The following is a 27732-nucleotide window of genomic DNA, read 5'->3' on the forward strand; positions in this document are numbered from 1 at the left end:
TCGCCGAGTATCTTCCGCGTTCTCGGGTGTTATGTTTTAGTTGCGCTGTGTTCATGATTTGCGACTGTTTGACAGCTTTAATACATGTGAGGAATGTCTACATGTGAGGAATGTCTACATGTGAGGAATGTCTACATGTGAGGAATGTCTACATGTGAGGAATGTCTACATGTGAGGAATGTCTACATGTGAGGAATGCCCGTTTCTTAGACATTCCTCACATGTATTAAATCTGTCAAACAGTCGCAAATCATGAACACAGCGCGACTAAAACATAACACCTGAGCATGCTCGCCGAAAGGGTTAACAGAACATACTCGCTCATCACTACTCACCACCTCTCGTGGCCGCCTGTTCCACTCATTGATCTCCTCACTGTCATACAGTGTCTTCTAATATCTAATCTGTACCTTCTCCTTTTTGTTTCATCCCATTGCTTCTCGTGCTTCCATATGCAAATGAGAATGAAGCAAACATTCCCAGATCCTTTAACCGTTCCTCATAGGACATGGTTTGCAGACCAGTCACCATTCTGGTCGCTCTTCTCTAAACTTGCTCCAGTTTTTCGATGTCTTTTTTAAAATGTGGTGCCCAAAACTGTACACAGTATCCAGATGAGGTCTGACCAAAGAGGAGTAAAGACCGATAATGACTTCACGTGATCTAGACTGTATGCTTCTGTTAATACATCCCAGAATTGTATTTGCCTTTTTTGCTGCTGCATCACACTGTTGACTCATGTTCAGTCTATGATCTATTAGTATACCTAAGTCCTTTTCACATGTGCTGCTGCTTAGCTCTATTCCTCCCATTCTGTAGATGTCATTTATAAAAATGTTGAACAACACTGGGGCCAGGACCGAGCTTTGTGGCACCCCACTTGAAACACTCTTACAACTGGATGTGCAACCATTTATTACCACTGAATAATGACATCATCAGTACGATCACTGAGCTAGTTATAAATCCACCTAACAGTTGCCTTGTCCATTCCATACTTGGTCATTTTTTCAATAACAATGGTATGAGATACTTTGTCAAATGCTTTGCTGAAGTCAAGATACATTATATCTACAGCATTTCCCTGATCCACCCAGTCAGTGATTCAGTCATAGAAGGAAAATAAGTTAGTCTGACATGACTTATTAGTTATTAATTAGTGCACTTAAACTGACGAATAAGCAAATTTCTAATAAAACACAACAAGCAAATCTTTAATAAAACAGCAATAAGAATGATGGAAACGGTGCTCCGTGCTGGAAAAATTCTGCACCCCTTAGAGCCACTGACTCCGCTCTACGTGCATTGGTCAAATAGTCTTAGAATAAGGCCAGCTCCTGTACAATCTCATACTTGGTTATTTATTTCAATAAGGATAGCGTTGGATACTTTATCAAATGCTACGCTGAAGTCGAGATATACTATATCTACTGCGTTTCCCAGATCCACCCAGTCAGTTATTCCATCATTGAAGGAAATTAGATTAGTCTGGCATGACTTGTTTGCTACAAACCCATGCTGGCTCTGGTTAATTACTGCATTCTTATCCAAGTACTTACATACATGCTGTTTAATAATTTGTTCAAAGATCTTTCCTGGTATAAAAGTAAAGCTCACTGACCTGTCATTTCCTAGCTCCATCTTTTTCCCTTTTTTGAATATACATGGGGGGAAGTGCGACTGCAATATATACAGCTAATTGGAGGGATCTCATGCTCCAGTCTCTCACGTGACCTCTCGGACGTTCTGACCTGTGCACTTCCAGGACACACGACACGACAGCGAGAGTATATACACTGTGTGCTCCGGGACGTTCTGACCTGTGCACTTGCAGGACATGATGAGCACAGATATACCCCATGTGCTCTAGCTACTCACAGAGTCGGTGAATCCGGACTGCTGATTGGCATGTTCCAGCTGCTTCTGGAGCGGGATGCTGCTGCTCGGAGGCATAAACCCTGCAGAAGACAAAGAGGTCAGACAGCAGGGCCTTAGCCCCTAAGGGCCACAGATGGGACAATACACAAACCTGCATGAGTTCCCGGATAGTGGCCATGAACTGTGTACCCTTGCTGCTGGTGAGACAGGTACTGCATGGTGGGGAAGGCTGCAGGACCTGCACAGACAGATGGACATTAGGTGATCACGGGGACGTATGGCGTAATCATCACACATGTACATAGAGACCCTCTAACCTCGGATCGGCTGGCTGCCTGTGTAACTGACGGGCCCTGCCTGGCCGGCCCCAAAGCTGTGCTGTGCTTGATTGACAGTGTATGGGCTGTGGCCTGCCTGACTAGTTGGGTACTGACCATGCTCGGAGGCAGTGGGGCTGAAGGACGGCTGGGTGGGGTAGTGACGACCCTGAAGAAAGACAATTCATTGATTGGAGGAGAACGTCAGATACAAGCATAAAACATTTGGGAAAAGCACATGAAGCCGACCGTTATCACTGGGGGTCCGAACATCTGCTTGGCCCGATCCGCCATAAGAGAGCTGTGACGGGAATGACCTCCAGGACTCCCTGCAATAAGAATGAGAAGTCAGGGTGTGGAGTTAACTCCAAAAGAAGGGAAATCTGTGGGGAACTTTATAGACCCCACATTGCCGTCATGTAAAGCCCCTTTGATGCCGACTACATCCACACAATCCTGGTCGGCGTCCTCTATATACAGTGCTTGTGAAAGTATTCACCTCTCTTGGCATTTTTGGTGTTTTGCTACCTCAGAACCTGGAATTTCAATGTTTTTTTAAGGGTTTGCCTCAGATCATGTACAGAAGATGCAGACAACTGTGAACATTTGCTTTTTTTTTTTTTTATTGTGACGCAAACAACAAATAGGACAAAATAACTGAAAACTTCAGTGTGCATAACCATTCACCCTGTAAAGTCAGTACTTTGTAGAGCCTCCTTTTTCAGCAAATACAGCTGCAAGCCGCTTTGTATAGGTCTCTATGAGCTTTCCACATTTGCCACTGGGATTTTTGCCCATTCCTCGAGGCAAAACTGCTCCAGCGTCTTCAAGTTAGATGGTTTCCTCTGGTGAACAGCTAAGTCTGACCACAGATTCTCCATTGGATTACGGTCTGGGCTGTGACTCGGCCACTCCAGAACATTTACACGTTTCCCCTTAAACCACTCAAGTGTTGCTTTAGCAGTATGGTTTTGGTCATTGTCTTGTTGGAAGTTGAACCTCCGTCCCAGTAACAAATCACTGACAGACTGAAACAGGTTTTGCTCAAGAATATCTTTGCATTTCGCTCCATCCATCTTCCGCTCGATTCGGACCATTTTCCCTGTCCTGCTGCCGAAAAACATCCTCACACCATGATGCTGCCACCACCATGTTCTACTGTATTTTTGGGGTGATGAGCTGTGTTGGTTTAGTGCCAGACATAGCGTTTACTTTGGTGGCCAAAAAGTTTAATTTTGGTCTCATCTGACCACAGCCCCTTCCTCCATAAATTTGGGGAGTCTCCCACATGACTTTTGGCAAACTCAAAATGCGCCTTACAATTTTTGCATGTAAGTAAAGGCTTTATTCTGGCCACTCTTCCATAAAGGCCACCTCTATGGAGTGTACGGCTTATTGTGGTCGTATGGACAGATATTCCAGCCTCTGCTTGGAACTCTGCAGCTTCTTCAGGGTTACTTTTGGTCTCTGTGCTGCCTCCCTGATTAATGCCCTCCTTGCCCAGGTTGAGAGTTTTGGTGAGCGCCCTCTCTTGGCAGGTTTGTTGTGGTACCATTTTCTTCCATTTGATGATAATGGATGTGATGGTACTCCAGGAAATCATCAGTGATTGGATATTTTTTTCTTTTTATAACCTAACCCTGACTTGCTTGGAGCTCTCCTTCGTCTTCATGGTGTTTGGTCAGTAGTGCCTCTTGTTAATGGTGTTGTGTGGAGATCTCCTTCGTCTCCATGGTGTTTGGTTAGTGGTGCCTCATGTTAATGATGTTGTGTGGATATTTCCTTGGTCTTCATGGTGTTTGGTTAGTAGTGCCTCTTGTTAATGGTGTTGTGTGGAGATCTCCTTGGTCTTCATGGTGTTTGGTTAGTGGTGCCTCTTGTTAATGATGTTGCAGCCTCTGTGGCCTTTCAGAGAAGGTAAAGTATATACTGATAGACATGTGACACTTAGACTGCACACAGGTGGACGTCCAGTCTCTAAGCTTGAGACTTATGAAGGGAATTGCTGGCACCAGAAATTTTTAGGGACTTCATAGCAAAATGGGGTGACTACATATGTACATACTAATGTTTACTTATTTGATCCCATAATTTATATGTATGCCTATATTTTTCTCACTTCACCAACTGTAATGCAGCGGCTTGCCGCATTACTAAAATGTCCAGGGGGTGTGTTCTGGCTGACCACGTACCTCCCCTTCAGGTGACTGATCACATGACTGTGACATCATCACAGGTCCTGTGTGCACAGAAGGATATATAAATCCTGGTGGTTTTGAAACAGAGGAAAGGCAAGAGGCCTGGTCCCTGTGTCTGGGACACCATTAGCCTTGGAAGGCAAGAGGCCTGGTCCCTGTGTCTGGGACACCATTAGCCTTGGAAGGCGAGAGGCCTGGTCCCTGTGTCTGGGACACCATTAGCCTTGGAAGGCGAGAGGCCTGGTCCCTGTGTCTGGGACACCATTAGCCTTGGAAGGCAAGAGGCCTGGTCCCTGTGTCTGGGACACCATTAGCCTTGGAAGGCAAGAGGCCTGGTCCCTGTGTCTGGGACACAATTAGCCTTGGAAGGCAAGAGGCCTGGTCCCTGTGTCTGGGACACCATTAGCCTTGGAAGGCAAGAGGCCTGGTCCCTGTGTCTGGGACACCATTAGCCTTGGAAGGCAAGAGGCCTGGTCCCTGTGTCTGGGACACAATTAGCCTTGGAAGGCAAGAGGCCTGGTCCCTGTGTCTGGGACACCATTAGCCTTGGAAGGCAAGAGGCCTGGTCCCTGTATCTGGGACACAATTAGCCTTGGAAGGCAAGAGGCCTGGTCCCTGTGTCTGGGACACCATTAGCCTTGGAAGGCGAGAGGCCTGGTCCCTGTGTCTGGGACACCATTAGCCTTGGAAGGCAAGAGGCCTGGTCCCTGTGTCTGAGACACCATTAGCCTTGGAAGGCAAGAGGCCTGGTCCCTGTGTCTGGGACACAATTAGCCTTGGAAGGCAAGAGGCCTGGTCCCTGTGTCTGGGACACCATTAGCCTTGGAAGGCAAGAGGCCTGGTCCCTGTGTCTGGGACACAATTAGCCTTGAGAGGCAAGAGACCTGGTCCCTGTGTCTGGGACACCATTAGCCTTGGAAGGCAAGAGGCCTGGTCCCTGTGTCTGGGACACCATTAGCCTTGAGAGGCAAGAGACCTGGTCCCTGTGTCTGGGACACCATTAGCCCTGGAAGGCACATGGCCTGGAGACCACGTCTGGTGAGCCTTAGACCACAGCGGTGGCAGAGCTGATAGAAGCAGCCAAGACCCAGCAAAGGTAAAAACGCTGCTTTATATGGACATTGATGTTGTTACCTTGCTGAAGTCTGTATCTGAAGCCACGCGGGCACAGCTGCCACTGAAAGGCTCCTGGATATTACATGTGTAACATTCCTGCGAGCCGCTGAGATGGACGATGTTATAAGCGGTTTATGACGAGTAATAAACTGCTGGACTTCAGATTACCGGAGAACGTTGCATGTGAGCTTTAATTGACCCGGTGAAGTGAGTGCCCCTCAACATGCTCATTAGCGCTGCCTTACAATTGGTGGAGAATGCGGTAAACTGCAGCCTGGTTGCTAGGGGTAACGGCACAGGACGACGAATGTGGATGCAAGCATCTTGCTGTGGCTCGGTGGGGTCACGGAGATTAAAGCATCTGTCTGTAACTTGGCGGGGTTACGAAAATTGTCATTGCACTCAAACCTGGTTTGCTGTGGCTTGGTGGGGCCACGAAAATTTTCCGGGGAGAGCGGTGTGAAGTGTCTAGTGTGAACAGCGTACCATGATGGCGGTGAATGGAGCAGTATCCCCAGACGGAATGGATAAGTGGTGGGATGACCGGCTGCAAACGTTCTTCAGCGGAATGGAGTGTCCTGAAGAGATGCGGGAACTGATGAAGATGGCTGTGAAGGGAGCAGCAAGTGAGACTGAAGCTATTGAGCGATTAAAGCAGCAGCAGGACATGTTACAGGAACGGCAGGAGCTGTTGGCATGTTACAGAATGGCGGCAGCAGACCATTCCTTGAGTTCTCCTGTGGCGCCGGTACTATCACAGAGGGCCCAAGGAGGTAGTAAGATATGTTGTAAACTGGGCCCTAAGACTATCGCGGGTTTTGTTTTTAAAGTACCCCCTACAGGTGTGGTTTTCGAAAAGGGGGCGGAGTCTCAAAAAGGGGTGGAGCATACAAAACCAGAATTGGTTACTGGTCGTGTGTTGGTACTGCCTAAGAATGACAATTCGACCGTTGATAACTGGGTAGCTCCAGTAGAAGGGGTTGACGTCAAAGTGGGAGGTGACTTGTTGGTTCACAACACCATGGGGAGTGACACCGACCCCACAGCTGACGGTGACACTACGAAAGTAGAAAGAGTTCAGTCAGGAGGAGTTAAACGAGGTGAGAAAGACCCCCTCTCGTCGTCGAAGGAGTAAGGGCCACAAAAAAGTTGCTCCTGTAGTCTTTGCTGAAAGGGTAAATAAAGAAAATGCAATGCTGTGTGCCGAAGCAGAGGAGATCAGGATGGAAGAGGAGGTGACGTTGCCAGTAGCAACTTCCGGTACAGTATCAGACAATAAAGAAGATCAGGAGGAAGCGTTGGATGCAGTTCTGCAGATTCGGTACAAGCAGGATGATCTACTGAGACAAAAGGATCAAGAACCGACAGCCCTGAAATGGGCGCTGAAAGAGGAGGTGGCCAGTCATGACCAAGAGCTGGAGCCTGTCAGGCAGCAGTATCAGAGTGACGTGCAGCAACTAAGGAAAAACATGGACCAGCGGAGCCTGGAATCTGAACGGCAGAAAACAAACCAGGTTGTGAGGAACTTACAGCGAGAACTGGAGGAAAGCAGCGAGGAAATCAACCAATGGAAGGAAATGTTCCAGAAAAATAAAGAGGACCTCCGCAAAACCAAAGAGGAGGTTTTTCAGTTGAAGCTTGACAAAGTGGAGTTTGAAGATCAGCTGTACGAGATGAAAGATAGTTTCTCCCTGGTACAGTTAGAGCCGCACCAAGTGAAGAAAGGCTCTGTGGATGCGAAGGAAGTGCAGAGATTTCAAGACCAAGTAAAGTCTCTAATGCAGGAGGAGAAGCCTGGAGGACTCTCTGTACCAGCAAGACAGGGAGCTGTCTGCCTTAAAAGGGGCGCTGAAGGACGAAGTTTCTGGACATGATCAAGACCTAGAACAACTGCGCTAACAGTTCAACTGGGAGCTGTGTGAATCCAAGAAGGAGTATGGTGAACACGTGAGGGAACTGCAACAAGCCAAGAGATATTGCGAGGATCTCAAGGTTAAGAAAAAGTAGAGGATAAGGCGGATGCAGAGCACAGGCACCAAGTGATTGAGACCACTCTACAGGACACCCGTGATGAGAATGATGATCTCCGCAGCAAGATCCTAGGACTGGAAGCTCAAGTGAAGGAGCTGCAGACATTCTGTGATGATCTCCAGAGGGCAGAGACGTGCCTTAAGGATAGAATCGGCAGGATTGAAGCTGAGCGGAAACAGATGGAGGAGTCTATCGGAGAAGCTACAGACCAGGGCCAGGAGTTGGCCACTGGAAAAGGGAGGAATGAAGCAAATACCACCTTGAATAATGCAAGCTTGGATGATACGGTGGATGTAAGAGCCGAGATCAAGGAGCTCAAGGAGTCGCTACAAGACCATATGATGCAAGAAAAGCTTGAGAGACTGTCTGTCGAGAGCCGAGTGGGCGCATTGGAGACAGAGAGGTCTGAGAGAGCTTCAGAGATGGGCTGCTGAGAGGCGAGTAGCTGAGCTAGAGGAAGAAGTTTCCAAGCTCAAGGGTCGCCTGGCAAAGTACCATTTTGTGAACGAGGCCTCCTTGGAGAAGGAAAAGGGCAAACAAGTTGCGCTTAATCTATACCATGAGAAGGTGGACCTGAGAGAGTGTTAAAAGAAGATCAGTATGGACTGGAAGTTGCCAAGTTGAGAATTCTTGAGTTCATATCTGAGACTCAGCTCAGGGGAAGCATACAGGGTGAAGAAGCTGAAAGTCAGTTGCCCCTGAAACCTGAGCTAGATGATCATTTGGAGACCACTGGTGAGACAGAAAAGTCTCGGTACAAGTGCCTCATAGATGTACCCAAAGATTTGAGGGAAGAATGCACCCGTGAGTCCGTGCATGAAGAGTTTAAGAAGGCCGTGGGAGCCTGTAAGGTGTACTCGACCTCAGAAGCTAAACAGCTGGTGGTCCTGTCCACATCCGAAGTCACAGTGAAGAGGGTGGCGATCCTAAGTGACATGCACTGGCGATGTGTTCGCACGAAGCAGTTTCTCCGGTTGAAGACGGAACAAGCCGTTAGACAACTGGAGCTTATGAGAAAAGCTCAAAGACTGCGGGAAGAGGTCATCCGGGTGCCTCATATTCTGGTGAGGAAGCTCATGGGGAGAAACGGCCGAGCCATGCAGATGATGGTCAAGAAGTCTGGTGTGATGAGAGTAGGAAGTCCACGTGATCATCAGGACTGGATACCAGATGAAGACGGCATGGTGTCATTCTCCGCTGTAGGAAAGAAAGAGAGTCTTGCGTATGTGCGCATGCTGATGGAGTACCGAGTGACCTACCTGCGAGAGGTAGAACAGTTGAATCTCGCCAGACTGAGAATAGAAAGACAGCGTCGCCTGTGCAGCAGAAGATAGCAGCCGTCTAGAAACTGTGAGACCAGACAGAGAAAGGACCCTTCAAATAATAAGACGGCCACAGTAGAAGTTAGAGACCTTTCAAGATGTCCTGAGAGTAGTGGGTGTGGGTTTAGAGGTAGTGAGACCTCCAGTAACTCAAGTTTGAGAGGCCCATACAAACGACCCAATAGAGTACGGGACAGTACGGAGTTGAACCGGACCTTAGATACCAGGGCATGCGAGTCCCACTGCCGTATGGACCGCTGGGAGCGGGGGAGACCTGACAAGGTTACGACTGACTGCTGGGAGCGGGGGAGGTCTGACAAGGTTAAGACCCGGAAAGGTCACTTGACGAAGTCAGTGACAATGACAGATGGTAGGTCCCTAAGGAATGGGCTAATGTTGATGATTAATGTTCCAGGGGCTGAGCAGCGCAATTGTCAAGTACATGGTCTGTGTGAACTGTGGGTTATAATGTGATTGTGTATATTATGTGTTCAACCCCATAAGTTTGAACAGGGGGGGGGGGGGATATGTAATGCAGCAGCTTGCTGCATTACTAAAATGTCCAGGGGGTGTGTTCTGGCTGACCATGTACCTCCCCTTCAGGTGACTGATCACATGACTGTGACATCATCACAGGTCCTGTGTGCACAGAAGAATATATAAATCCTGGTGGTTTTGAAACAGAGGAAAGGCAAGAGGCCTGGTCCCTGTGTCTGGGACACCATTAGCCTTGAGAGGCAAGAGGCCTGATCCCTGTGTCTGGGACACCATTAGCCCTGGAAGGCACATGGCCTGGAGACCACGTGTGGTGAGCCTTAGACCACAGCGGTGGCAGAGCTGATAGAAGCAGCCAAGACCCGGCAAAGGTAAAAACGCTGCTTTATATGGACATTGATGTTGTTACCTTGCTGAAGTCTGTATCTGAAGCCACGCGGGCACAGCTGCCACTGAAAGGCTCCTGGATATTACATGTATAACATTCCTGCGAGCCGCTGAGATGGACGATGTTATAAGCGGTTTATGACGAGTAATAAACTGCTGGACTTCAGATTACCGGAGAACGTTGCATGTGAGCTTTAATTGACCCGGTGAAGTGAGTGCCCCCCAACATGATCATTAGCGCTGCCTTACACAACTTAGACTATTTAGCGCGGATGGATCACACAGACTGGATTACACAGATATTTCCACACAGGTTGTAATGTACAAAAAATAGATAAAAAGCCAAGGGGGTGAATACTTTTACAAGCCACTGTAGAAATCCACCAAAGAAATTAATGTCCATGATCCGGAGGTACAGGAGACTCTGTCCTCCACATACAGCCCCCCAGCCTCTCCACCCGCCGCCAGCCTCCAATCAGTGACTGACCGCTCACGCTCTTCTGTCACCTGCTCCACACCCGAGATTTCATGCTGTCATCCCCGATACCATCACATACACACATACAGCCCCCCAGCCGCTCCACCCGCCGCCAGCCTCCAGTGACTGACCGCTCACACTCTTCTGTCACCTGCTCCACACCCGAGATTTCATGCTGTCATCCCCGATACCATCACATACACACATACAGCCCCCCAGCCGCTCCACCCGCCGCCAGCCTCCAATCAGTGACTGACAGCTCACGCTCTTCTGTCACCTGCTCCACACCCGAGATTTCATGCTGTCATCCCCGATACCATCACATACACACATACAGCCCCCCAGCCGCTCCACCCGCCGCCAGCCTCCAGTGACTGACCGCTCACACTCTTCTGTCACCTGCTCCACACCCGAGATTTCATGCTGTCATCCCCGATACCATCACATACACACATACAGCCCCCCAGCCGCTCCACCCGCCGCCAGCCTCCAGTGACTGACCGCTCACACTCTTCTGTCACCTGCTCCACACCCGAGATTTCATGCTGTCATCCCCGATACCATCACATACACACATACAGCCCCCCAGCCGCTCCACCCGCCGCCAGCCTCCAATCAGTGACTGACAGCTCACGCTCTTCTGTCACCTGCTCCACACCCGAGATTTCATGCTGTCATCCCCGATACCATCACATACACACATACAGCCCCCCAGCCGCTCCACCCGCCGCCTATCAGTGACTGACCGCTCACACTCTTCTGTCACCTGCTCCACACCCGAGATTTCATGCTGTCATCCCCGATACCATCACATACACACATACAGCCCCCCAGCCGCTCCACCCGCCGCCAGCCTCCAATCAGTGGCTGACTGCTCACGCTCTTCTGTCACCTGCTCCACACCCGAGATTTCATGCTGTCATCCCCGATACCATCACATACACACATACAGCCCCCCAGCCGCTCCACCCGCCGCCAGCCTCCAATCAGTGACTGACAGCTCACGCTCTTCTGTCACCTGCTCCACACCCGAAATTTCATGCTGTCATCCCCGATACCATCACATACACACATACAGCCCCCAGCTGCTCCACCCACCGCCAGCCTCCAATCAGTGGCTGACCGCTCACACTCTTCTGTCACCTGCTCCACACCCGAGATTTCATGCTGTCATCCCCGATACCATCACATACACACATACAGCCCCCCAGCCGCTCCACCCGCCGCCAGCCTCCAATCAGTGGCTGACCGCTCACACTCTTCTGTCACCTGCTCCACACTCGAGATTTCATGCTGTCATCCCCGATACCATCACATACACACATACAGCCCCCTAGCTGCTCCACCCGCCGCCAGCCTCCAATCAGTGACTGACCGCTCACACTCTTCTGTCACCTGCTCCACACCCGAGATTTCATGCTGTCATCCCCAATACCATCACATACACACATACAGCCCCCCAGCCGCTCCACCCGCCGCCAGCCTCCAATCAGTGACTGACCGCTCACACTCTTCTGTCACCTGCTCCACACCCGAGATTTCATGCCGTCATCCCTGATACCATCACATACAGCCCCCCAGCCGATCCACCCGCCGCCTATCAGTGACTGACCGCTCACACTCTTCTGTCACCTGCTCCACACCCGAGATTTCATGCCGTCATCCCTGATACCATCACATACAGCCCCCCAGCCGATCCACCCGCCGCCTATCAGTGACTGACAGCTCACACTCTTCTGTCACCTGCTCCACACCCGAGATTTTATGCTGTCATCCCCGATACCATCACATACACACATACAGCCCCCCAGCCGCTCCACCCGCCGCCAGCCTCCAATCAGTGACTGACCGCTCACCCTCTTCTGTCACCTGCTCCACACCCGAGATTTCATGCTGTCATCCCCGATACCATCACATACAGCCCCCCAGCAGCTCCACCCGCCCCCAGCCTCCAGTGACTGATCGCTCACGCTCTTCTGTCACCTGCTCCACACCCGAGATTTCATGCTGTCATCCCCAATACCATCACATACACACATACAGCCCCCCAGCCGCTCCACCCGCCGCCTGCCTCCAATCAGTGACTGACAGCTCACGCTCTTGTCACCTGCTCCACACCCGAGATTTCATGCTGTCATCCCCGATACCATCACATACACACATACAGCCCCCCAGCCGCTCCACCCGCCGCCTATCAGTGACTGACCGCTCACGCTCTTCTGTCACCTGCTCCACACCCGAGATTTCATGCCGTCATCCCCGATACCATCACATACAGCCCCCCAGCCGATCCACCCGCCGCCTATCAGTGACTGACAGCTCACGCTCTTCTGTCACCTGCTCCACACCCGAGATTTCATGCCGTCATCCCTGATACCATCACATACAGCCCCCCAGCCGATCCACCCGCCGCCTATCAGTGACTGACAGCTCACGCTCTTCTGTCACCTGCTCCACACCCGAGATTTTATGCTGTCATCCCCGATACCATCACATACACACATACAGCCCCCCAGCCGATCCACCCGCCGCCTATCAGTGACTGACAGCTCACGCTCTTCTGTCACCTGCTCCACACCCGAGATTTTATGCTGTCATCCCCGATACCATCACATACACACATACAGCCCCCCAGCCGCTCCCAGCCTCCAATCAGTGACTGACCACTCACGCTCTTCTGCCACCTGCTCCACACCCGAGATTTCATGCTGTCATCCCCGATACCATCACATACACACATACAGCCCCCCAGCCGCTCCACCCGCCGCCAGCCTCCAATCAGTGACTGACCGCTCACACTCTTCTGTCACCTGCTCCACACCTGAGATTTCATGCTGTCATCCCCGATACCATCACATACACACATACAGCCCCCCAGCCGCTCCACCCGCCGCCAGCCTCCAATCAGTGACTGACTGCTCATGCTCTTCTGTCACCTGCTCCACACCCGAGATTTCATGCTGTCATCCCCGATACCATCACATACACACATACAGCCCCCCAGCCGCTCCACCCGCCGCCAGCCTCCAATCAGTGACTGACTGCTCACGCTCTTCTGTCACCTGCTCCACACCCGAGATTTCATGCTGTCATCCCCGATACCATCACATACACACATACAGCCCCCCAGCCGATCCACCCGCCGCCTATCAGTGACTGACAGCTCACGCTCTTCTGTCACCTGCTCCACACCCGAGATTTCATGCTGTCATCCCCGATACCATCACATGCGCACTAAGGTCTTGATGATGTTGTGAGAACCAGACTATCGATCCCGGGAATGACAGCACTTGTGTGACATCTTGGGTGGGGGCCAAGATGGAGATCACAGAGAGCTGTACGTGCCGGACCCCTGCACTCGTGATGGATTTATAAACAATTGAACCGAACTCTATGGCCAATCATTAACACCATACTAGGTAGTCAGGGTACTCCCAATTTACATACGTGGTTGCCGCTCTGTTTTTGTGTATCTCCCCACAGTGACCTACTATTTTTAATATTTTGCTCTGATTTTAATATGTATATCTAATAAAATAATTGTTTTAAATACAATTTAGTAATTGTCCTATACTCTCTTTTGGGATTATACTCCATTCTTTTTGTAGGCTACTCGTGATGGATTTGTATAAAAGGGAGGCAAAGACGTCATCCACATTGTAGGGGCTCACAGGTGACGATGCTTTGGGGTCTAAAACCCTGCGGACAAACTCAAGTAAACAGGGGAAAAGTGTGTAAGAGTCTTACCTTGCATGTTAAGGATATGCGTTCCTGTGTGCATTACCATGCCCTGCTGGTAGGCGGCAGACGTCAGCGTGGTGAGGTCACTGAACCAATAAGAAAAGGCTTCTTATATCAAACCCTTCCAGGACCCCCACAGACTCCATGCAATCCATAACGGCTTAATAATGTGAGGCGGGGGCTCTCCTCCCAAGTGGGGGCCAACACCGAAGAGGGGGCTCTACCCCCAAATGGGGGGCCAACACCGAAGAGGGGGCTCTCCTCCAGGGCGGGGGCCAACACCGATGAGGGGGCTCTCATGCAGGGCGGGGGCCAACACCGAGGAGGGGGCTCTACCCCCAAATGGGGGGCCAACACCGAGGAGGGGGCTCTACCCCCAAATGGGGGGGCCAACACCAAGGAGGGGGCTCTACCCCCAAATGGGGGGGCCAACACCGAGGAGGGGGCTCTACCCCCAAATGGGGGGGCCAACACCGAGGAGGGGGCTCTACCCCCAAATGGGGGGGCCAACACCGAGGAGGGGGCTCTACCCCCAAATGGGGGGGCCAACACCGAGGAGGGGGCTCTACCCCCAAATGGGGGGCCAACACCGAGGAAGGGGCTCTACCCCCAAATGGGGGGCCAACACCGAGGAGGGGGCTCTACCCCCAAATGGGGGGCCAACACCGAGGAGGGGGTCTCTCCTCCGGGGCGGGGGCCAGTACCGAGGAGGGGGTCTCTCCTCCGAGGCGGGGGCCAGTACCGAGGAGGGGGGCTCTCCTCCGGGGCGGGGGCCAGTACCGAGGAGGGGGGCTCTCCTCCGGGGCGGGGGCCAGTACCGAGGAGGGGGGCTCTCCTCCGGGGCGGGGGCCAGTACCGAGGAGGGGGGCTCTCCTCCGGGGCGGGGGCCAGTACCGAGGAGGGGGGCTCTCCTCCGGGGGCCAGTGCTGGGGAGGGGGCTGTACTGCAGAGTGGTGGCCAATACTGAGGAGAGGACTGTATTGCAGAGCGGGGGCCAATACTGAGGAGAGGGCTGTATTGCAGAGCGGGGGCCAATACTGAGGAGAGGGCTGTATTGCAGAGCGGGGGCCAATACTGAGGAGAGGGCTGTATTGCAGAGCGGGGGCCAATACTGAGGAGAGGGCTGTATTGCAGAGCAGGGGCCAATACTGAGGAGAGGGCTGTATTGCAGAGCGGGGGACGCCATCACTGACCTCTGCTCCTTCCTTCTCCTCTTCTCCTCCTCATGGAGAACCTTCTTCAGCTGTAGGAACAGTTGGTGCTTTTCTTCCTGCAGTTTATTCAGCTTATCCTGCAGCTTCATAATCTGAGGAGACACCAGAACGACAACAAATGGAGATGATGTGAAAAGGAACAAAGGAAAAACCACCAACAAAAACTAACACCCGAAAAACTTATCTTTACTAATTATAAAGCTATAAATCCGCTCTTATAAATTGGGTCACATAAAGTAGGGAATTGGGGACTGATCCACCCTAAAACCACTCCCTTACTGTCCATAGAAGTCGGCACCCTATAAGTACAATGAGGCACCCCAGCTCAACGAAGACTATCCATCTCTGACCCTATCGAATACCACAAGATGTGGTGATAAACTAATGACAATGCAACTTCATCTCACAAGGAAGGTCCCCGAGCAGAAGTGTCATCACACAATTACTACTGATCACAGATGAGCTCCACGGGCCCCAAGCAGAAGTGTCATCACACAATTACTACTGACCACAGACGTGCTCCACAGCCCCCGAGCAGAAGTGTCATCACACAATTACTACTGACCACAGATGAGCTCCACGGGCCCCGAGCAGAAGTGTCATCACACAATTACTACTGACCACAGATGTGCTCCACGGGCCCCGAGCAGAAGTGTCATCACACAATTACTACTGACCACAGATGTGCTCCACGGGCGATTTTCAGAATTTGGGGGGGAGCTATACCCTTATTCCCAATTGCCGTTTTAAAACAGCGATGAGGGAATAAGGCCACTTAGTGGCCATTTTAATGCTTATCGAAGATCGTTAAAAGGTTAAAGGGGTTTTCCCACAAAAAATTATTTTCAAGTTGATTTTAATTAATAGATAATATTTTTTATTTATATAGCACCAACATATTCTGCAGCGCTTCACAATCCTGGAATAATCATTTCCACAATTGCATGTGATTGAATAAATGTCCTCCCCTGCTGTCCTGTCTGTATACTCTCCTGCGTCCTACCCGGCTGTCCTGTCTGTATGCTCTCCTGCGCCCTTCCCTGCTGTCCTGTCTGTATACTCTCCTGCGCCCTCCCCTGCTGTCCTGTCTGTATACTCTCCTGCGTCCTCCCCGGCTGTCCTGTCTGTATACTCTCCTGCGTCCTCCCCGGCTGTCCTGTCTGTATACTCTCCTGCGTCCTCCCCGGCTGTCCTGTCTGTATACTCTCCTGCGTCCTCCCCGGCTGTCCTGTCTGTATACTCTCCTGCGTCCTCCCCGGCTGTCCTGTCTGTATACTCTCCTGCGTCCTCCCCGGCTGTCCTGTCTGTATACTCTCCTGCGTCCTCCCCGGCTGTCCTGTCTGTATACTCTCCTGCGTCCTCCCCGGCTGTCCTGTCTGTATACTCTCCTGCGTCCTCCCCTGCTGTCCTGTCTGTATACTCTCCTGCGTCCTCCCCTGCTGTAATGTCTGTATACTCTCCTGCGTCCTCCCCTGCTGTAATGTCTGTATACTCTCCTGCGTCCTCCCCTGCTGTAATGTCTGTATACTCTCCTGCGTCCTCTCCTGCTGTAATGTCTGTATACTCTCCTGCGTCCTCCCCTGCTGTCTTGTCTGTATACTCTCCTGTGTCCTCCCCTGCTGTAATGTCTGTATACTCTCCTGCGTCCTCCCCTGCTGTAATGTCTGTATACTCTCCTGCGTCCTCTCCTGCTGTAATGTCTGTATACTCTCCTGCGTCCTCCCCTGCTGTCTTGTCTGTATACTCTCCTGTGTCCTCCCCTGCTGTCCTGTCTTTGAACTTTTAAATATTTAAAAAAAATATATATATATTTTTTAGTTTTCACTTGCTTGAATGGTCTCCTTAGGAGACTAGAAGGTGCAATCATCTGATCACCGGTGTTATGCAGCCCTGCTACGGCAATGACTACTCCCGCAAACCCCAGGCTGTCATACCAACCCATCGGCAGCCCGCGATCATGTGACGGGCACACCGATGGGCGAAGCCAATGACACGCTTCCGGCACGATCATGTGTAAATGCAGCTGTCAGACTGACTGTGGCATTTAACCTGTTAACGGCTGTGGGGGGATCGCGATTCCAGCCGCAGCTGTAAGAGGCGCGCGTCAGATGATCAAGATGCGGCTCATCGCAGAAGCCCACACCAAAAAGGGGGAAGCGATCTATGACATACAGATATGTCATAGGTCGGAGAGGTGTGCCCTCCTCCACACATGCCTTTGATCATTGTGGCCACAGACTTCTATTCTACCTCACCGGTCCACAGGACTTGTTAACACAATACATCAGGCTTGGTTACATGTTCTTTTGCACTTCTGACGCTGAATGTTATGGTGAGGAGCAGGAGAGGGTTTCTTCTGATGACTCTTCCATTAAGGCCATATTTGTGCAGGTGTCTCTGAACAGTAGAACAATGTACCCCAACTCCAGAGTCTGCTAAATCTTTCTGAAGGTCTTTTGTAGTCAAGCGGGGGTTCTGATTTGCTTCTCTAGCAATCCTACAAGCAGCTCTCACTGAAATGTTGCTTATTCTTCCAGACCTTATATTGACCTCCACTGTTCCTGGTGACTGCCATTTCTTAATTACATTGCAAACTGAGGAAAGGGCAACTTGAAATCGCTTTGCTATCTTCTTATATCTTCTCCTGCTTTGTGGCCTCCACCATTGTCAGAGCTCGGCAGCTGCTTAGAAGACCCCATGGCTGCTGTGTTTTGGCTCAAGGTTGGAGGAGGCTGGTTTTTATAAAACAGGAAATTTTGTATCACCTTAGGCCTTTCCTAACCATGATAGTGAACGTGAAGATCCGGGGTCTTCCGTGGGCGCGACACTACTCAGAGAACTCAGGGTGAGGGTAAAACACCGTGGCAATACTTTATTGTACCACAAAGCGGACAATAGAACAGTCCCAGCAAATGCCCAAGATGGGACAACATTACACAGTCTCACTCTTCATCTCCGCCCGCCTGGGATAGAACAGCTGCAACTTTGGGACTTCCAGGGCCAACAACCTCAACCAGGGGCCCCCCCCGCTTCTGACGGGCCCCCACAGAGAGAAGGTAGTGACAAGCTTAGGAAGCTAGCATCCATCAAGGTACAAGGCCAGGAGACCCGAGGGTCAGTCCTGGCAACAACAAATGTCCCCATGGGTTCTAGGAGACCGATGGGTCCCTCCTAGCAACCCCAAAACAACATATCCATGGGGCCAAGTGACTTCTTCGCCCTCTCCTGGACTCCCCAAAATATATCCATGTCTCTCTGATGTTTACTGGAGTAGATCCAAATCTTTCCAGTCATGGCCGATACCCTTAGGCTAGAATAATGTAAAAGCCAAATCTGTGTCTGAGTAATGCCATGCAATCCATCTACTGTCCTGAAGGAAGTCTCTCATTCTCCTTCCAAAGTTCTTTCTAAGTCTCAATCTCTGTCCCAAGACTTCCTCGGTCTCCGAAACACATCTCCTTTCTGCTTCTCTGGGCTCAGTCCCCTGAATGGCAGAACAGCTCTCACCCTCCTCCCCCAAAATGTGCATATCACATGTCAGAGGTAAAGGTGCAGGGCTCACCTATCAATGTTTGAGATAATCTATTTACATAGTTGGTATCACAGGGGCTCTTGTAAATACACAGCATTGTTTCAGAATCAAAGAGCAGATAACATTCAGGGTTATACAAATAGTAGTCTGTGTTAATCAACTAAAGAAGAACAGATTAAAGAGTCAACATAAAAATAAAGGTATGCTGCTCTTGCCATCAGAAAGTATGTCTGGCATAACTAAGATTTTACTCTGCATCGTCACAGTGAACAAGACATAACCCTAACAGGCCAATTAAGGTCTGCAACCTTGGGAAAAGTTATCCGAGCACACAAATCTCCAAGGGCGCCCAAACTTTTGAATTGGACTATTTTCCTTTTTGTAATTTTAAAAATGTAAAAAAACGACAATACATATTATTTGTCTAAAATACAAAGGAAATGTGTCCTCTAACTTTAAGCCTTTTAGATCATTTCATCTTCAATTTGATTAACTGTTCACAACAGGAATTTTGACCAGGGGTGCCCAAACTTTTACATGCCACTGTATATATGATTATCTCAGCATAGGAAGATTTTTTTTTTTTTAAAACATCCAATTGTGGAAATTCTTCTTCTTCTTCCAAGATCTACTGAAACCTCTAAGGTGGATTAGAGACTCGGGAGGACTTTTCACTTCCCCTAAGAGACCTGATATCTGAAGGCAAATAGTTTTCTTTGTAAAAGACTGACAAACTTCACCCCATGTACCTGCCCTTTGCACAGAGTACAATCAGTGTTTGATTTTTGAAACATTTCTTACAGTGGCTTGCGAAAGTATTCACCCCTCTTGGCATTTTCCATGTTTCCCTACCTCACAACCTGGAATTTCACTGTTTTTTGAGGGTTTCCATCAGATCATGTACAGAAGATGCCGACAACCGGGAACATTCAGTTTCCTTTTTATTGTGAAGCAAACAAGTAGGACAAAACAACTGAAAACTCCAGTGTGCATTGTGACGATCTGAGGTTGTGGGTTGTAATAATCACCAGGGCAGGTTAATGATGATATTTTTGTATTCCTTGCATCCATGGTTTTACAACTACTCCAGGTAAATGGCCAAAATACATTGTCCCCAGTCCACCACATCCCCTCCCCGGGGAGGTGGGTCCACTGTCCCTGTACCGGGTGATACCGTCTCCCCTCTTTTGGTTGGCCCACAGGTTCCATATCTCCCTCCAGTATAGTCTGTAGTCATAGTCCACGCTCCTCCAGGCGACAGATAACATGGTAGAAGCGCAGGTATCCAGTCGCAATAGTCAGAAAGGTCATCAAATCCAGAAGACAAATCCCTCAACTGCAGCATGTTTATCCAGGCCAGCCAGCAGCCGATCTCCAAACTCAATAGGCCATCCATCCATGGGCTCCAGGACCTCCGCAATCCATCCTAGCCCCTTGACGTCACTTCATCCACCCCCTGACTAAACAGGTGGCTTATTCCTCCCTCCCAGAGATCAGCCCCATGAATGGGCAAAAGTGTTCATACCCTACCCCTACAACCCACAAAAGCTAACTGTGCATTAGTGGGGTATTTTTCTCAGGCCGAACACTTCACTTGGGACTGCATGTGAGACCCCCCTGTGGTGACGGCTCAAGTGGGTCTACTATCCCCATCCACACAATGGGCCTAGTGTCTGGAGAACAATAGCTTGAGGCCCCTGAGATAGTGATGAGATTAATGGAATGATTGCTTTAAGTGTACCTTTAACAACCTCCTGGCTGGCCTCAAGTACACATAAGATCCCACCCACACGTCTTCCTCCTTCTTTTGCGGACTGTCACTGAAGGAAAACATTGATCTCAGAAGCTGAACACTTTCCAAGTGAAATTCATGTAATCCTAGAATGGTAGAGTTGGAGGGGACCTCCAGGGTCCTCGTGTCCACCCCCGGCTCAATGCAGGAGTCACTAAATCATCTCAGACAGATGTCGGTCCGGCCTCTGAAGAAGTCCATTGAAGGAGAACTCACCACCTCTCGTGGCAGCCTGTTCCACTCATTGATCTCCTCACTGTCATACAGTGTCTTCTAATATCTAATCTATGTCTCCTCCCATTCAGTTTCATCCCATTGCTTCTAGTCTTTCCTTGTGCCAATGAGACTAAAGATGATCCTTCTACAATGTGACAGCCCTTGACATATTTGTAGACAGCTATTAAGTCTCCTCTCAGTCTTCTTTTTTGCAAGCTAAACATTCCCAAATCCTGCAACCGTTCCTCATAGGACATGGTTTGCAGACCAGTCACCATTCTGGTCGCTCTTCTCTGAACTTGCTCCTGTTTGTCGATGTCTTTTTTAAAATGTGGTGCCCAAAACTGGACGCAGTATCCAGATGAGGTCTGACCAAAGAGGAGTAAAGACCGATAATGACTTCACGTGATCTAGACTGTATGCTTCTGTTACTACATCCCAGAATTGTAGAAGGTCGCTGCGTTTGCCCTTGCAAACATCTTCCTGATCCTTTCATGATCCCTCTCTTTCTAAGACCCAGCGGTGATCCTCACCTTGCTTGGGGATTTTACCTTTAGGACCCAGCAGTGATACTCACCTTCTGCTGCTAATTAACACACCCTTGCTGTATCCTTAAAGCGCACCTGTCAGCAGGATTGTGCTCAGTAAACTACATACACTGACAGGTGGGCGACATTACACTGTTTAAAATGATACCTGGGTGATGAAATCCGTCCTGCGGTTCTTGTGTAATCTCTGTGCTCAGCCGCGCCCCTCCCGGGGCTCGCCGCCCCTGCTCAGCCGCGCCCCTCCCGGGGCTCGCCGCCCCTGCTCAGCAGCGCTCGTGCACAAAACCAGACTCAGCTCATGCAACTCCTTCGGGTAACTGCTCCATGTAGCATCCTGAGAAGCAGTACTCCCTGAACGGCTGCTGGCACCACCTCACTGCCCCCAAGCTAGAGAAGAATGTGGAGAACAGCTGGGGGCGAGATTTGGGGCTGTATTGCTCCTCTCAGCGCTCCCCATTGTCAGTGACCGCAGTACACACAGGGCAGACATGGCCGCTCACCTGCTCCCGGGTCTCCTCCAGGGACATCCTCTCCTCCATCTCCTTCTTCCTCCGTCTCTCCTGCTCATCCCGCAGCTTCTGCTCCATCATCTTATCCACCTCCTCCTCCTCTGTGAATGGTCACACAGACACTTGTCAGCGAGCGCCCCAAAGCTCCGTCACAGGCCATTGGCGACCCCTCCCGCACTCCGTACCTTGTCTCTTGCGCTCCCGCTCCATCATGACATGTTTGTGGAGGGCTCGCGCCATCGTGTTGGACAGCTTGGGTCGCTCTAATAGGGCCGGCATAGTGGGGTCACAGCGAGGACTGCAAGACAAGAGCAGGATAACAGGAGAGACATCGGGGGACGGAACGGCGGGGGGGAAATGGCGGGAGGCTCGGGCGGGGACGCCGAGGGGAAACGCCGGGGGCCGCGCTCCTTATATCAGGGATGTGAAGACCCGGGGTCTTCTGTGGGCGTAACGCTACTCAGACAACACAGGGGGAGGGTAAAACAGCGTGGTAATACTGTATTGTACCACAAGGCGGACAATAAACACACAGAACAGTCCCAGCAAATACCCAAGATGGTGGAACATCACACAGTCTCACCCTTCATCTCCGCCCGCCTGGGATAGAACAGCTGCGACTTTGGAGACGTCCATGGCCGACTACCTCAACCAGTGCCCCCCTGCTTCTGGCGGGCCCCCACAGAGAGACGGTAGCGGCAAGCTTAGGAAGCTGACAGTCCATCGAGGTACAAGACCAGGAGACCCGAGGGTCCCAATCTGGCCTCAGAGAGTTTTCATGGGGTCCAGGTGACCAGAGGGTCCCACGTGGCAACTCCAAACAACATATCCATGGGGCCAGGTGACTTCATTGTCCCACCCTGGTCTCCCCAAATGTATCCATGGGCTCTCTGATGGTCAATGAAGCAGATTCGTATCTTTGCAGTCAGGGCCGTGTACCCTTAGGCCGGAATCATGTGCAATCCAAATCTGTGTCTCTCTGGATTGAGCCATTCTGCCAAGCTGATAGTCTGAAGAGTCTGACTTTCAATTATCTCTGGTACAGAGGCATATGTCTTTTTAAGTACACATCCAAAGGTCAAGCATTAGGGACGATATTATTCCACAGGGCTCAGGTCTCAGTGTTTGAGCAATTAATTAATTTACATAGTTGGCATAGAGGGGGCTCTTGTAAATAAACTAGCTGGCTTTAGTATAATATGCAATTAGCATAGTAACAAACATTTTTGTTTCCAGAAGAGAAGTCAACACTCAGGTTTATACACATAATAGCATGTCCTTCTTGACCAGCCACAGAAAAACATACATTCACAAGTCAACACAAACACAATAGGTTATTTCTCTTGGCTTAACAAATCTAATCGTCTGGCTGATTAAGATAAGAAGCTGTGTCGTCATGGGAGGGAAAGGGGTCGCACGCTTCTTATGCCGGGGCTGGTGACGATACAGCTTAAAATCTTAACAAGCCCGACGATTAGATTAGTTAATTCAAGATAAATAAACTATTGTGCTTCAATTGACTTGTATATGTTTGTGTATTCCTAAAGGACAGACCAGTATTTGTGTAACCCTGATTGCGGTCTCCTCTGGGTTTGGTGAACAATGCTGCGTGTTACTATGCTAATTACATAATGTACTAAGCAGGGCTGTGGAGTCGATAAGCCGAACCGCTGACTCCCTCATACATGGCTCCATCCAGAGAGACACAGATTTGGATACTTCATGATTCCAGCCTAAGGGTAACGGCCCTGACTGGAAGGATACAGATCTGCTCCATTGACCATCAGAGAGACATGGATATGTTGTTTGGAGATGCCAGGGCGGGACCCTCCGGTCACCTGGCCCCATGGAAACTCTCGGAGAGGACAGGGCGGGACCCTCCGGTCACCTGGCCCCATGGAAACTCTCGGAGAGGACAGGGCGGGACCCTCCGGTCACCTGGCCCCATGGAAACTCTCGGAGAGGACAGGGCGGGACCCTCCGGTCACCTGGCCCCATGGAAACTCTCGGAGAGGACAGGGCGGGACCCTCCGGTCACCTGGCCCCATGGAAACTCTCGGAGAGGACAGGGCGGGACCCTCCGGTCACCTGGCCCCATGGAAACTCTCGGAGAGGACAGGGCGGGACCCTCCGGTCACCTGGCCCCATGGAAACTCTCGGAGAGGACAGGGCGGGACCCTCCGGTCACCTGGCCCCATGGAAACTCTCGGAGAGGACAGGGCGGGACCCTCCGGTCACCTGGCCCCATGGAAACTCTCGGAGAGGACAGGGCGGGACCCTCCGGTCACCTGGCCCCATGGAAACTCTCGGAGAGGACAGGGCGGGACCCTCCGGTCACCTGGCCCCATGGAAACTCTCGGAGAGGACAGGGCGGGACCCTCCGGTCACCTGGCCCCATGGAAACTCTCGGAGAGGACAGGGCGGGACCCTCCGGTCACCTGGCCCCATGGAAACTCTCGGAGAGGACAGGGCGGGACCCTCCGGTCACCTGGCCCCATGGAAACTCTCGGAGAGGACAGGGCGGGACCCTCCGGTCACCTGGCCCCATGGAAACTCTCGGAGAGGACAGGGCGGGACCCTCCGGTCACCTGGCCCCATGGAAACTCTCGGAGAGGACAGGGCGGGACCCTCCGGTCACCTGGCCCCATGGAAACTCTCGGAGAGGACAGGGCGGGACCCTCCGGTCACCTGGCCCCATGGAAACTCTCGGAGAGGACAGGGCGGGACCCTCCGGTCACCTGGCCCCATGGAAACTCTCGGAGAGGACAGGGCGGGACCCTCCGGTCACCTGGCCCCATGGAAACTCTCGGAGAGGACAGGGCGGGACCCTCCGGTCACCTGGCGCCATGGAAACTCTCGGAGAGGACAGGGCGGGACCCTCCGGTCACCTGGCGCCATGGAAACTCTCGGAGAGGACAGGGCGGGACCCTCCGGTCACCTGGCGCCATGGAAACTCTCGGAGAGGACAGGGCGGGACCCTCCGGTCACCTGGCGCCATGGAAACTCTCGGAGAGGACAGGGCGGGACCCTCCGGTCACCTGGCGCCATGGAAACTCTCGGAGAGGACAGGGCGGGACCCTCCGGTCACCTGGCGCCATGGAAACTCTCGGAGAGGACAGGGCGGGACCCTCCGGTCACCTGGCGCCATGGAAACTCTCGGAGAGGACAGGGCGGGACCCTCCGGTCACCTGGCGCCATGGAAACTCTCGGAGAGGACAGGGCGGGACCCTCCGGTCACCTGGCGCCATGGAAACTCTCGGAGAGGACAGGGCGGGACCCTCCGGTCACCTGGCGCCATGGAAACTCTCGGAGAGGACAGGGCGGGACCCTCCGGTCACCTGGCGCCATGGAAACTCTCGGAGAGGACAGGGCGGGACCCTCCGGTCACCTGGCGCCATGGAAACTCTCGGAGAGGACAGGGCGGGACCCTCCGGTCACCTGGCGCCATGGAAACTCTCGGAGAGGACAGGGCGGGACCCTCCGGTCACCTGGCGCCATGGAAACTCTCGGAGAGGACAGGGCGGGACCCTCCGGTCACCTGGCGCCATGGAAACTCTCGGAGAGGACAGGGCGGGACCCTCCGGTCACCTGGCGCCATGGAAACTCTCGGAGAGGACAGGGCGGGACCCTCCGGTCACCTGGCGCCATGGAAACTCTCGGAGAGGACAGGGCGGGACCCTCCGGTCACCTGGCGCCATGGAAACTCTCGGAGAGGACAGGGCGGGACCCTCCGGTCACCTGGCGCCATGGAAACTCTCGGAGAGGACAGGGCGGGACCCTCCGGTCACCTGGCGCCATGGAAACTCTCGGAGAGGACAGGGCGGGACCCTCCGGTCACCTGGCGCCATGGAAACTCTCGGAGAGGACAGGGCGGGACCCTCCGGTCACCTGGCGCCATGGAAACTCTCGGAGAGGACAGGGCGGGACCCTCCGGTCACCTGGCGCCATGGAAACTCTCGGAGAGGACAGGGCGGGACCCTCCGGTCACCTGGCGCCATGGAAACTCTCGGAGAGGACAGGGCGGGACCCTCCGGTCACCTGGCGCCATGGAAACTCTCGGAGAGGACAGGGCGGGACCCTCCGGTCACCTGGCGCCATGGAAACTCTCGGAGAGGACAGGGCGGGACCCTCCGGTCACCTGGCGCCATGGAAACTCTCGGAGAGGACAGGGCGGGACCCTCCGGTCACCTGGCGCCATGGAAACTCTCGGAGAGGACAGGGCGGGACCCTCCGGTCACCTGGCGCCATGGAAACTCTCGGAGAGGACAGGGCGGGACCCTCCGGTCACCTGGCGCCATGGAAACTCTCGGAGAGGACAGGGCGGGACCCTCCGGTCACCTGGCGCCATGGAAACTCTCGGAGAGGACAGGGCGGGACCCTCCGGTCACCTGGCGCCATGGAAACTCTCGGAGAGGACAGGGCGGGACCCTCCGGTCACCTGGCGCCATGGAAACTCTCGGAGAGGACAGGGCGGGACCCTCCGGTCACCTGGCGCCATGGAAACTCTCGGAGAGGACAGGGCGGGACCCTCCGGTCACCTGGCGCCATGGAAACTCTCGGAGAGGACAGGGCGGGACCCTCCGGTCACCTGGCGCCATGGAAACTCTCGGAGAGGACAGGGCGGGACCCTCCGGTCACCTGGCGCCATGGAAACTCTCGGAGAGGACAGGGCGGGACCCTCCGGTCACCTGGCGCCATGGAAACTCTCGGAGAGGACAGGGCGGGACCCTCCGGTCACCTGGCGCCATGGAAACTCTCGGAGAGGACAGGGCGGGACCCTCCGGTCACCTGGCGCCATGGAAACTCTCGGAGAGGACAGGGCGGGACCCTCCGGTCACCTGGCGCCATGGAAACTCTCGGAGAGGACAGGGCGGGACCCTCCGGTCACCTGGCGCCATGGAAACTCTCGGAGAGGACAGGGCGGGACCCTCCGGTCACCTGGCGCCATGGAAACTCTCGGAGAGGACAGGGCGGGACCCTCCGGTCACCTGGCGCCATGGAAACTCTCGGAGAGGACAGGGCGGGACCCTCCGGTCACCTGGCGCCATGGAAACTCTCGGAGAGGACAGGGCGGGACCCTCCGGTCACCTGGCGCCATGGAAACTCTCGGAGAGGACAGGGCGGGACCCTCCGGTCACCTGGCGCCATGGAAACTCTCGGAGAGGACAGGGCGGGACCCTCCGGTCACCTGGCGCCATGGAAACTCTCGGAGAGGACAGGGCGGGACCCTCCGGTCACCTGGCGCCATGGAAACTCTCGGAGAGGACAGGGCGGGACCCTCCGGTCACCTGGCGCCATGGAAACTCTCGGAGAGGACAGGGCGGGACCCTCCGGTCACCTGGCGCCATGGAAACTCTCGGAGAGGACAGGGCGGGACCCTCCGGTCACCTGGCGCCATGGAAACTCTCGGAGAGGACAGGGCGGGACCCTCCGGTCACCCGGCCCCATGGAAACTCTCGGAGAGGACAGGGCGGGACCCTCCGGTCACCCGGCCCCATGGAAACTCTCGGAGAGGACAGGGCGGGACCCTCCGGTCACCTGGCGCCATGGAAACTCTCGGAGAGGACAGGGCGGGACCCTCCGGTCACCTGGCGCCATGGAAACTCTCGGAGAGGACAGGGCGGGACCCTCCGGTCACCTGGCCCCATGGAAACTCTCGGAGAGGACAGGGCGGGACCCTCCGGTCACCTGGCCCCATGGAAACTCTCGGAGAGGACAGGGCGGGACCCTCCGGTCACCTGGCCCCATGGAAACTCTCGGAGAGGACAGGGCGGGACCCTCCGGTCACCTGGCCCCATGGAAACTCTCGGAGAGGACAGGGCGGGACCCTCCGGTCACCTGGCCCCATGGAAACTCTCGGAGAGGACAGGGCGGGACCCTCCGGTCACCTGGCCCCATGGAAACTCTCGGAGAGGACAGGGCGGGACCCTCCGGTCACCTGGCCCCATGGAAACTCTC

At 53.0% G+C, this 27732-nt stretch overlaps 1 protein-coding gene across 1 annotated transcript in view; it reads right to left on the reverse strand.

The window, feature by feature from the left end:
* GPS2 (G protein pathway suppressor 2) overlaps nucleotides 1-27732 on the reverse strand; it is a 48229-nt gene that overhangs the window by 16393 nt on the left and 4104 nt on the right. Inside the window, exons 2-9 of the mRNA XM_073654640.1 lie at nucleotides 21960-22072; nucleotides 21766-21875; nucleotides 15157-15269; nucleotides 13970-14049; nucleotides 2445-2524; nucleotides 2196-2364; nucleotides 2030-2116; nucleotides 1879-1958 (exon numbers count right to left, since the gene is read on the reverse strand). Coding sequence (XP_073510741.1) covers nucleotides 1879-1958; nucleotides 2030-2116; nucleotides 2196-2364; nucleotides 2445-2524; nucleotides 13970-14049; nucleotides 15157-15269; nucleotides 21766-21875; nucleotides 21960-22072 — 832 coding nt within the window. The remainder of the gene's footprint in view (nucleotides 1-1878; nucleotides 1959-2029; nucleotides 2117-2195; nucleotides 2365-2444; nucleotides 2525-13969; nucleotides 14050-15156; nucleotides 15270-21765; nucleotides 21876-21959; nucleotides 22073-27732) is intronic.

Source organism: Phyllobates terribilis, unplaced genomic scaffold (assembly GCF_046119375.1).
Source record: "Phyllobates terribilis strain yellow unplaced genomic scaffold, ASM4611937v1 Scaffold_11__3_contigs__length_659146591, whole genome shotgun sequence".
Classification (NCBI taxonomy): domain Eukaryota; kingdom Metazoa; phylum Chordata; class Amphibia; order Anura; family Dendrobatidae; genus Phyllobates; species Phyllobates terribilis.